General features: G+C 52.5%; 1 protein-coding gene across 1 annotated transcript; it reads left to right on the forward strand.

Annotated features, from left to right (window-relative positions):
* Positions 1-3,851: 3,851 nt before the first annotated feature.
* Positions 3,852-9,810, forward strand: PSMC3 (proteasome 26S subunit, ATPase 3). Its single transcript, XM_007455731.1, has 12 exons — positions 3,852-4,111; positions 4,378-4,461; positions 5,087-5,212; positions 5,654-5,758; positions 5,868-5,930; positions 6,198-6,335; positions 6,777-6,920; positions 7,031-7,179; positions 8,063-8,159; positions 8,374-8,519; positions 9,385-9,466; positions 9,622-9,810. Exons 1-12 carry the CDS (start codon positions 4,085-4,087, stop codon positions 9,730-9,732), a joined length of 1,272 nt encoding a protein of 423 aa, XP_007455793.1. The 5' UTR covers positions 3,852-4,084; the 3' UTR covers positions 9,733-9,810.
* Positions 9,811-11,659: the final 1,849 nt, after the last annotated feature.

The following is an 11,659-nucleotide window of genomic DNA, read 5'->3' on the forward strand; positions in this document are numbered from 1 at the left end:
TGGAGAAATGGCTGATTCTAGGCCTGGACCAGGGAAAGTACAAGATGAACCTGGAATATCTTATGTCAGAAAGCAAAGAAAGCTGAAAGAATGATGAAGATAACCCAAAAGGACACAGGAGCCAGAATGAATGGACTCCCACTGGCCCATTAATAATGACTGTCTTAATCAGCTCGGGCTGCCATAACACAATACCATACACTGGGTGGCTAAAACAATTGAAATTTATTTTCTCACAGTTTTGGAGATCGGAAGTACAAGATCAAGGTGCCAGCAGGGCTGCTTCCTGGTGAGGCCCTCTTCCTGGCTTGCAGACAGCCACTTTCTCACTGTGTGCTCACATGGCATTTTCTCTGTGCTTATGTACAGAGAGGGAGAGAGCAAGATCTTCCTCTCTTCCTCTTCTTATCACTAATAGGTCACTAATCCCATCATGAGGTCCCCACCCTCATGACCTAATTGAGCCCTAATTACCTCCCAAAGATCCCATCTCCAAATACCTTACATTGAGGGTTAAACCTTCAGCATATGAATTTGGAGGTGGGGATACAAACATTCAGTCCATAGCAATGATTTATTGGATAAAACAAGAATCCATACTGATGTAAATAAATAAATGAATAAATTAAAAATTTGATGAAGAAGAATGGGATATTTACATAGTTCCAAAGTACTTCCCCACAAAATACTTATTAATTTCAAGGGGAAAACAATTAACCTCACAGTGGAGAAGGTTTGCAGATACGGGATTAATCAAGTGAGAAAGGTTAACATCTCCAGTAATGGGGCAAAATGAAATCAACTGCTACCTGAATGAATGGAGAGAGAAACTCAGTATCTCTATTCCTGCAAAGATGAATCACCTGAATGTAAAATCATGAGGAAACACCAGATAAACACAAATTTAGAAATATTCTACAGAGTAACTGTAATCTTCAAAAGTGTCAAGGTTATGAAGCCAAGGAAAGACTGAGAAACAATTCCAGATTGAAAGAAACTAAAGAACTACAACTAAATACAATGCCTAATTCTGGTCTTGATTCTGGACTGGATCCAAGTCCGGAACCAGTATGTCCTTTAATGCTATGAAGGACATTACTGGGACAATTGGTGGAATTTGAATGCAGTCTGAGGATTAAATGGTAGAAACGTATCAAGGTTAACTTCCTGATATTGAAGGTTGTATTGTGCTTAAGTATCAAAATGTCCTGGATTGTAGGAAATTCCCACCAAAGTATTTGAGGTGATATGGTATCCCGTCAGCAATTTTCCCTCAAATGATGCAAGAAAAAAAATTATTTGCACTGTATCTGCAACTTTTCTTTAGGTTTGAGATTATTTTCAAACTAAAAATATATAATTAAAAAAAAAAGAGCAGACTTCCTTGGTGGTCCAGTGGTTAAGACTCTGTTCTCCCAATGCAGGGGGAATGGGTTCAATCCCTGGTTGGGGAGCTAAGATCCCACATGCCTGGTGCGGCCAAGAGAAAAAAAAAATGTGGAGTTTTTGGGCTTCCCTGGTGGTGCAGTGGTTGAGAGTCTGCCTGCCGATGCAGGGGACACGGGTTTGTGCCCCGGTCCAGGAAGGTTCCACATGCCACAGAGCGGCTAGGCCCGTGAGCCACGGCCGCTGAGCCTGCGCGTCCGGAGCCTGTGCTCCGCAACGGGAGAGGTCAGAAAAAAACGGTGAAAGAAAAAAAAAAAAAAAAAAAAAAAGCAGCACAGGGTAAGGGGTTGAGGAACGTGGGGACAGGAAGGACCCAGCAGGGCAGGCTGCAGCATTAAAAGGCTGTGAGTGTGGGTCTGGATGAGAAGGAGGTATTTGAGCAAAGACTTGAAGGAGCAAAGGTAAGGGAGTGAAGCAAGAAAATACCCTGGAAAGAACATTCCAGGAGAATGGAACAGAGTCCAAGATAGGAGCTGGCCTGGCCTGGTCACGGAGCAGCAAGGAGCCCTGCAACTGTGAGCAGGGAGGAAAGGAGTGGGAGTCGAGGTCCCGGAGAAAATCGTGGGAGGGCAAAAACCTGCAGGGCCCTGGGCCTTTGTAGGGACCTGGGGCCGTTGTAGGGACCTTGGCTTTTACTCTGAGTCTCGCAGCTGCTGCAGGGTTTTGAGCAGAGGAGTGACATGATCTGATGAGGCTTTAAAATAATTCCTTTGGTTGCTGTGTTGAGAACAGACTACACCAGACAACTGGCCTGGATGCTTCAAAAATGTTGATGTCATGAAAGACCAGAAAAGGTTGGGTGACTGTTCCAGACTAAAGGAGGCTAAAGAGACCTGACAACTGAATGCAGTGTATGATCCTTGACTTGATACAGGATTTTATTTTATTTTATTTTATTTTTATTTCTTGTGGTACGCGGGCCTCTCACTGCTATGGCCTCTCCTGTTGTGGAGCACAGGCTCCGGACGTGCAGGCCCAGCGGCCATGGCTCACGGGCCCAGCCACTCCGCGGCATGTGGAATCTTCCTGGACCGGGGCACGAACCCGTGTCCCCTACATCGGCAGGCGGACTCTCAACCACTGCGCCACCAGGGAAGCCCAGGATTTTTTTTTAAAGGCTGTAAGGGATATTTTGGAGATGACTGGAGAAATTTTAATATGGATTATATATTAGATATTACTACATCAATATTAAATTCTTTAGGTATGACAATATATTATGCTATAATGTGTTGTAGTTACATATTAGAAGGTCTTTACTCTTAGGAGACACAAGCTGAAATATTAGAGGTGAAGTGTCATGATGTCTTCAACTTACTTTGAAATGGTCCAGAAAAACACACATACACAAACAGAGCAAAAGCAAATGCAAAATGTAATCAATTAGTGAATCTAGGTGAAAGATATACAGGTACTCATTGTCTATTCTTTCAACTTTTTAATATATTTAACATTTTTCATAATAACAGACTCTAAGAGGTATATTCATCAGGACATCACACAATTATGGAGTTGGGAAATCTCCATGGTCTGTAGGGTAAATTGGCAAACTGGAAACCCAGGAATGCTGATGGTTTAGTTCCAGTCTGAATCAGAAGGGCTGAGAACCAGTAGAGCTGATGGTGTAAATTCTAATCTGAAAACTAGCAGACACAAGACCCTATAAGAGATGATATTTCAGGGCTTCCCTGGTGGCTCAGTGGTTGAGAATCTACCTGCTAATGCAGGGGACACGGGTTCAAGCCGTGGTCTGGGAGGATCCCACATGCCGCGAAGAACTAGGCCCATGAGCCACAACTACTGAGCCTGCGCGTCTGGAGCCTGTGCTCTGCAACAAGAGAGGCCGCGATAGTGACAGGCCCGTGCACCGCGATGAAGAGTGGCCCCCGCTTGCACAACTAGAGAAACCCCTCCCGCAGAAATGAAGACCCAACACAGCAAAAATTAATTAACTAATTAATAAACTCATACCCCCAACATCAAAGAAAAAAAAAAAAGATATTTCAGTTCAAGTCCCAAGCCTGGAAAAGACCCATGTCCCAGCTCAAGGCCGTCAGGCAGGAGAAGGTCCCTCTATCTAAGGGGATGGTGAGGTTTTTGTTCTATTCAGGCCTTCAACTGATTGGACGAGGCCCACCCACTTTGGGGAATCCCCTAATTCCTAACTGGGCCAGATTTTGAGGTTGAAAACCCCCTTCAAAAGCACTCTTTCAGTTACCCGCCAGATTAGGACTACATTTCCCAAGGGCCCTGCGGGGCGCTCTCGTCTTTTCTCTCTCTCCTTTCCATTTGTTATCCAGGCCCCGCCCCACTGCTCGTGCCAGCCAATAGCAAATTCGCCTCTCGCGCCGGCATCAACAGGACTGGGGCGAGAACATTTCAGGAGCCGTGGGGGCGGGTTCTGTGGCCTCGGCTTCATCTTTTAAGTCGGAGAAGCAGTTTCGCCGTGGCAACTGGCCGAAGCTAGTTTCGTCAAGAGTCAGGACTTGGAGGAGTCTGGCACTAATCAAGAGCAGGCGTGAGGAGAGATAATATTAACCTTTCGCCCCGGCTACTGCCCAGTCTGATCTTCGGCCTTCTCCTGCAGAGGGTGAATCTGCTGCCGAAACTCGAGAGTCCAGTGACTCGGCAGGAGAAGATGGCGACAGTGTGGGATGAGGCTGAGGTGCGCGCCGGGAGAGCTGGGGGCTCTGGAGCTGGGGCCAGTGGAGAGACGCACGTGTCGGAAGCGGAGGCGGTGGCGGGGGGTGGGGGTGGGGTTCAAGGTCTAGCCCGGTCCCGGGGTTGGTACCGCTTGGGATGTGGGCAGGCGTCCCGACTCCATTCTGGTTTTATGGGCGGGGAGTGGGCTAACTGAGGCTGGGAGTGGGCTTACTCGCAGTCCTGAGTTAACTAACCTGACTTTAAGAAAGACGAATTTGTTTTGCACAGCAAGATGGAATCGGGGAGGAGGTACTCAAGATGTCCACAGAAGAGATCATCCAGCGCACGCGGCTGCTGGACAGTGAAATCAAGGTGGGCGCACAGCCCCTATGTCAGGCAGTGAAGCCCGCACACAGCAGGCCCTGGTGATCCACCTGCCTCGCTCACGTCGTTCTCGGCCTCCCTAGGCGAGGCGTGGGGACCGCGGTTTCCTTCTCGGACCAGGAAAAAAGAAAACTAAGCTTTAAAAGGGACTAGAAGAGGGACTGGGTGATGGGAAACCAGGCCTGAGAGAAGGAATCACAAGACTGCCTTTCCCAGCAAGGTCTTTAAGTATTCCTCTCAAGAATCCTTTTAGGAAATCCCCATTTTACAGATGAGGAAACTGAGGCTCAGAGTTTTTGTTTGTTTGTTTTACTGTGGTGAAGTACGCAGCCTGTAACAAAAGGCAGAGCCTAAAATCTGTTTGCGTGACTCAAAGTCTTGCTCTTTTCCCTTTAGTACAACTAAAACTTCACCAGGAGGTTTTCACACTGGTCTCCTGTTCTGACCTCTGCTGGTTGTGGACACAGGTGCTGAGCATTCAGAGAGCCTTAGAGCTGAGTGAAGGCGGGCAGGAGGGTCCCCCCGGGCAGCCTGGATAAGGCTCACCAATTACAAGGCCCTAGGATAAGCTGAGCTAAAGCTGAATATTTGCCTCCAATCACCCTCATCCCAGATCATGAAGAGCGAAGTGTTGCGAGTCACCCACGAGCTCCAAGCCATGAAGGACAAAATCAAAGAGAACAGTGAGAAAATCAAAGTGAACAAGACTCTGCCGTACCTGGTCTCCAACGTCATCGAGGTGTGTGTGTATGTGGAGGGGAAGAGAGGGGTCAGTGGGGCTTGGGACAGCCTGTGATGGGCCCACTGGGTAAAGAGTGGGTAGGTGTTTTGAGGCCTAAATTGCATATAAGAGCTAAACCTCTTAGGGTTTCCTCTCCAGTGTGCATTTCCGGGGAGATATATAGGGCCTGAAAAAGCCTTGGGAGCCTCACATGTTTCCTTTCCTACTGGTTATTTTTCCCTGGGGGTAGATGGGCTCTGCAGAGAAGCAGCACCTGAGCAGAGATCTTACTAATCTGGTTTATTAACCACACCTTTGCTGGGCTCAGGGCTGGTCTGAGGAGTGAGGTAGGGATGGCCAGCCCTGCCAGTGTAGAGATTGTCTCAGCCTCAGAAGCACTGGGCTCTGGAGAGTTCAAGGAACTGAGCTGGGCTTGATCTGAGCTTTTTCCTTTCCCAGCTTCTAGATGTTGATCCTAACGATCAAGAGGAAGATGGTGCCAATATTGACCTGGATTCCCAGAGGAAGGGCAAGTGTGCAGTGATCAAAACCTCTACACGACAGGTGAGGCCGGCCCAGCCATAGGAGAACTGAGGAGGGTGAGGGGTGGATGTGGGACAGGGAGCCTTACTAAGGGCAGTAACTGAGGCTGCACCTGGAATCTTTCCTACAGACATACTTCCTGCCTGTGATTGGGTTGGTGGATGCTGAAAAGCTGAAGCCAGGAGACTTGGTGGTGAGCGGTGTCCCTGAGCCCAGGCAGGGCTTTTCCAGTGAGGTTTCTCCCACTGATTAGCTGAGCCCCTGCCCCAGGCCCAGGTCATTGTTGGTCCTGAATGTCTGCAGAGCAGCCTGCAGAGTCTGAGAGCATGTCTGCCTGCTTTTTGATTCTTGTGTTGCCCACTCTCGTATCTTGCCTTTCATTCTGTAGACACCTGTCACCCAGCCACTTAGGTAGGCCTTGAGCTGAGACAAATCTGAAGTCTTTGTGCTGTGTCCCTAGGGTGTGAACAAAGACTCCTATCTGATCCTGGAGACCCTGCCCACAGAATATGACTCGCGGGTGAAGGCCATGGAGGTGGACGAGAGGCCCACAGAGCAATACAGTGACATCGGGGGCCTGGATAAGCAGATTCAGGAGGTGAAGGAGGCATGGCAGCCTCACCAGCCTTTTGTATTTCTCTACTTCAGTGACCAGAGCACTTTCCCCCAGTGTGCCTCTTATCCTCATAGTATTCTTGGGAGGCAAGGAGGAGACCATGTAACAGTCTAGGAGACTGAGATCTCCTAAACTGAATGACTTGCCCAGGATCACAGAAGATTAGGGCCAGAGCCAGGACTGGAACTCAGTCTCCTTTTTCTTGGCCCAGTGTCTTTTCTGCCATATCCATCTGTTGCTGGGGAGTCCATGGCCAGCCGCGATGGGAGCGAGCATTCTGTGTCCTCTGGATGTGGGGGAAGGAGAGGGCAGGGTCTGTGAATTGGAGTAGGAGGGTTACAGGTAGGGGTTGAAGCTATTCAGGGTTGGGCTGTAGGAGCCCACAGGGCTTCACTGTCCTCACCCAGGACTTCTTCCTGGCAGCTGGTGGAGGCCATCGTCCTGCCAATGAACCACAAGGAGAAGTTTGAGAACTTAGGGATCCAGCCTCCAAAGGGGGTGCTAATGTACGGGCCCCCAGGTACGGGGAAGACCCTGCTGGCCCGGGCCTGTGCTGCACAGACCAAGGTGAGTGCTTTGGGAGGGATGAGGAGGCTAAAGCTCTGCCAATGGGCTCAGATCAAAGGGGCTTCTCATTGTGCCTTTGGCCTGACCTGTCAACCCCACCCCCGCCCCAGGCCACCTTCCTGAAGCTGGCTGGCCCCCAGCTGGTGCAGATGTTCATTGGGGATGGTGCCAAGCTAGTCCGGGATGCCTTTGCCCTGGCCAAGGAGAAAGCTCCATCCATCATCTTCATTGATGAGCTGGATGCCATCGGCACCAAGCGGTAAGGGGGTGCTGAGTGCCACCAAGGGGATTGTTGTCAATTCCAGCTCTCCCACCCTGTTCCCTACTCCCCCTGGGATGGTGGAGGCTCTGTTCTTGTGGTTGTACTTCTTAAATTCTCTTCTAAGTAGCCTCCCTGCTTCGTTTCTTTTCCCCTGACCATCCTTTCTCCTCACAGCTGCCAGCATGTTCCTTTCAAAACTTCACTCAGCTGCACCCACGGTCCCTCACGCAAACAGATCCTGCTTTTCCTTCCTGGGCCTCCCCATTGCTTCTTGGGGTAAATGCTGGGCTTGCCATGGCCTGCAAGGCCCCCGTGTGGCTGCCCCTGCTCCCCTCCAGCTTCATCCTGTCCCTGCCTTCCCCCCTCCACTTCCCTCTGGACTCTCTCCACAGTGTCCCCTCAGTTTGCAGGCCCAGTCTGGTGGGAGAGATTTTGCACCTGCTGTTTCCTCTCTGGAATGTGCTTTTCTTTTTCCCCTGTTCTCCATTGGCTGGTTGCCCAGTCGATGTGTTTTCAGCCTTCAGATCTCAGCCTGAGGGGACACTTCCTCAGGGACGCTTGCCTGGGCTCCCTGTTATGTGCCAAGTCTGGGCCAGATCTCTGTATTTCTAAGTTTTACCTCAGGTATGATGGCATGTTCATCAGGGTCATAGGCCAGGCAGTGGGTTTCGCTCACTGTTTTATCTTAAGCCCAGCACCTGCTCTTAGGAGCTTCTCCAGTCCCTGACACCATTTCTGTGCTGGTCCCTGGGCTGGGGGCCCCAAGTTGAGTGAGACTTTGCCCCGCCCTGGATGGGTTGGGTTGGGCTTCTGGCGGTTGAGGAGAGGGCTGTCCCGAGCTGTGTCCTCACCAGTGTGTTGGACCTCCTGTGTGCCCCAGCTTTGACAGTGAGAAGGCCGGGGACCGGGAGGTGCAGAGGACGATGCTCGAGCTTCTGAACCAGCTGGACGGGTTCCAGCCGAACACCCAGGTGAAGGTGAGTATTGTCGCTTCGCAGGTGAAGAACGTGGGGCTTAGAGGTCAGGGGATCTTCTCTGTCATCTAGCTGATGGAGCTAGAATTAGAGTTGGGGTCGGTGTTGAAAATTCGCTGCCGTTTCATATGGACCCTGAGCTACCTCTTTGCCCGTCGTGGCCGTGACGGTTGCCTGTCTGTGAACCCTTCAAGTTTCCGCTTCTCCTGTTGCTCAGGTAATTGCAGCCACTAACAGGGTGGATATCCTGGACCCTGCCCTGCTCCGCTCAGGCCGCCTGGACCGTAAGATCGAGTTCCCGATGCCCAACGAGGAGGCCCGGGCCAGAATCATGCAGATCCACTCCCGAAAGATGAATGTCAGGTGGGCAAAGACACGAGCAAGGCGCTGAGACCTGAAGGGGCAGCAGCAGAGCTGTCTCTGTCCTCTTTGTACTGACCTTCCCCAGGCCTAGCTTCTCCCCCTCTCCATGTCCCTTTCACACCGAGCGCTGTTCCACACACTGGCCTCCATTTCTCCCCAGGTGCCCGACAGAGAATCGTGCTGGGGCCCAGGCCCCAACTGAAGGTGCTCTGCTCCTTTGGGCCCACCTGCACACACCCCCCCCCCACAGCCCTCCCCCATGGTCGGAAGGTGTGCAGGCTGGAAGCCCTGTTTCCTGGCCACCCCTGCCCCAGCAGATGAACGCAGCCCAGTATGGCCCTGGGCAGTCCTGCCAGGGGCCAGGTGGACCTGGGTTCAGATCTGTGTGACCATCAGGAGGTGGCGTGACCTCTCTAAGCCTGTTTTCTTATCTGGGACTTGGGGATACTCTACCTCTCGGGGTTGCGGCAGTGTCAAGTGCAGTACTTGGCGCATGAGATCAGTAAGTGGCAGCAGCAGCGCTGTGCTGATTCAGGGCCCATGCTGCTTGGGAGACAGAGATGGCTCTTTTGTCTCCACAACCTCCTGTTCCTCTGCCTCAGGCTGAATTCCCGAGTCTCGGGCGCAGACTTCTAGAATGGTAGCGCTCAGGAGACACTAGGAGTAACTTGGTCTAATCTGCTTTGACCTTCCTCCGTTCCTCTCCCCCTCGTGTGGAGAAGAGAACAAGGCACAGTGGGGAAGGGAGTCGCCCGTGATGGCGGCGAGTTGGCCTCGCTGCTTGACGGAGGCACGTGGGAGGACTTGGGCTCCCCCACCCACTCCCGTAAGTGGCTGAGCCCTGTGATACCTCCCCACCTCCCAGCCCTGACGTGAACTACGAGGAGCTGGCCCGCTGTACAGACGACTTCAACGGGGCCCAGTGCAAGGCCGTGTGTGTGGAGGCGGTGAGTGGTGGGCCGAGTGGCTGGGCGCTTTGTGCCTCCTCCCCTGGGCAGGCTGCTGGAGGCTGCTGAGGGGAAGAGGCTGAGAAGGTGGAGGCCTCTGGGAGCCGAGCGGGGGTCTGGGGAGGCACCCTAGAGCCTGTCTGTCCTGGGTGCAGGGCATGATCGCGCTGCGCAGGGGCGCCACAGAGCTCACCCACGAGGACTACATGGAGGGCATCCTGGAGGTGCAGGCCAAGAAGAAAGCCAACCTGCAGTACTACGCCTGAGGGGTCGCCTGCCACACCTCTTCTCTGGCCTCTTGCTGGTTAAAATTCGTAATAAAGGATGGTTTCAGGTTCCTGCCACCACCTGTCTGGCTCGCCTTCCCTGGGCTCTGGGTAGAGGAGTAGGGGCAGATGCAGGAGGCCCCTTTCCCAGGTGCTGCTACCTGAGACAGCTGAGGGCCTCAAACGCCTTGTCGGGTTGAGGCCCTCTTGGAGGGGTGGGCGTGTGCCACAGTTGTTCCCCGGGGTCTTCTGCCTCCCCCATCATGTCCCTCCAGACCTCTCTCTCTCCACATTCCCTGACCCGCCTCTCTGAGCTTTTGAGGCCTGTGGTGCTGCAGCTCTAGTGTGAGAGGCCTGAAGGGAAGCCAGACTAGTTTTTCCCTTCTTTTTTGAATTTTGGTGCTCTGGCCCTAGGCCTCACTTCCTTATAAAGCCCTGGGTCTTTGCTCCCTTGTTTCCTGGCCCCCAAGCCTCCTGTTTCTCTACACGTCCCTTTTAGCTGTTGGCCCGTTTCCTCTGGCTGAAAAATGAACGTTGAGCAAGGTCTACTCCAAGAGCCCTTCTAGGCCTAAGCGTGGTCATGCCGTGTTCTCTCCCACCCCCAGTTCTGCCGTCAGCCCCACATCCTGTCAGCTTCCTTTACCATCTTGCTCATCCTCTTCTGTCTCCGACCTGGAACCTGACCTCGTGGTTCACCGTTCACTGAGCGCTCACCCTGAGCCACATGCTATGCAGGTCATGTGCATGGTTTTATCTAGTTAATCACAGCAACTACCAATAGGGTAGCCCCGCTTTATAGATGCATTTCGAGCAACTGGTCCAGGATTGCACAACTCTTAGATGGCACAGCTAGGCGTCAAACCCAGGACTAAGAATAAAGCCTAGTTTATGTTGTGCTGTCTTAGCTGCTTTAACCACCCCCTGAATGGCCTTTCAAAGCAGCAGCCCTTTAGAACTCTCCATCAGCTCTCACTTGCCCCCTGGCAGAAGCCCTTTACCCTCCTTTTCCCATCACTTCCCCTGAAGGGACATGCCCACAGTCACAGAGCTACTGACTGCCGGCCTGTCTGGAGTTCCCCTCTCTGTAGTCCCACCGCCTCCAAGCCGCCATCCAGAGTATCAGGGTGCACCCCCATTGCGCTGTCCTTGGTGATCCCACCGACTTCCCATCCCCTGGAGGAGCCTCAGCACAGCCTCAGAAGTGCTCTTGTTCTGGCCCTGTCCTGGGCTTAGCTGCCCCTGCTCCTGTATCTCTCACCCCGACCCCCTGCGCCCACCTGCGTGAAGCTGCAAGCACCACCCTCAACCCTGACCTTGGGGTCCTCATTTATAAATGGGGCCCCACTGCCTCCTTCAGCGGGCAGAGTGCCATGACTTCACGTGCATCTGTCACCCAGCACGCGAGGAGCCCCAGGGCCTGCTCAGGGGAGGTGGGGACTGCCAGGACAGCCCTGGGTTCCTTCCTCGCTTCTGTCAGGCCACCAGGTCCTGGGCGTGTCACAATCGGGTGAAGCAGAGCCCTTTTTGCTGAAAGTACTGAGTCAGGCACTCCCAGCTGAGGATACAGCCCATCTGGGCTTCACAGCCTGCGTGATGTGGCGCGGACGCGCTGTCCGCCAACAGGCTGCTGAAGGTAGGAGAGGAAGTGGGACTCCACTTCCCCCTTCTGCTGTCTCTTAGCAGCACTGGGGGAGCAGCTCCCCCGGGGCCTGATGCTGTCTTCATTCTCAGCATATTCATTGGCGGTAAGGGTATGGTTTAGAATAAAGATCTCATTTTTTCTTTCTTTTTAATGAAAAATATTTCATAGAGGCCAAACCTGGAGATGACTTTGTGGATGGAGCTCCCTTCCGCGGTTAAAATTACTCAGGGGGCAGGCCAGGAAAAAGCCCTTGGTTCGTAGGTCTATGAGGGCACCACCCTTGGG

The sequence above is a fragment of the Lipotes vexillifer genome, unplaced genomic scaffold (genome assembly GCF_000442215.2).
Source record: "Lipotes vexillifer unplaced genomic scaffold, Lipotes_vexillifer_v1.1 scaffold977, whole genome shotgun sequence".
NCBI lineage: Eukaryota > Metazoa > Chordata > Mammalia > Artiodactyla > Lipotidae > Lipotes > Lipotes vexillifer.

Bases quoted from the DNA above. Each gene is read 5' to 3' on its own strand.
- PSMC3 (XM_007455731.1), top strand. From the start codon at position 4,085: ATGGCGACAGTGTGGGATGAGGCTGAG. The intron at 5,759-5,867 runs GTGAGGCCGGCC...TCTTTCCTACAG, and splicing joins TCAAAACCTCTACACGACAG to ACATACTTCCTGCCTGTGAT. The intron at 8,160-8,373 runs GTGAGTATTGTC...CCTGTTGCTCAG, and splicing joins AGCCGAACACCCAGGTGAAG to GTAATTGCAGCCACTAACAG.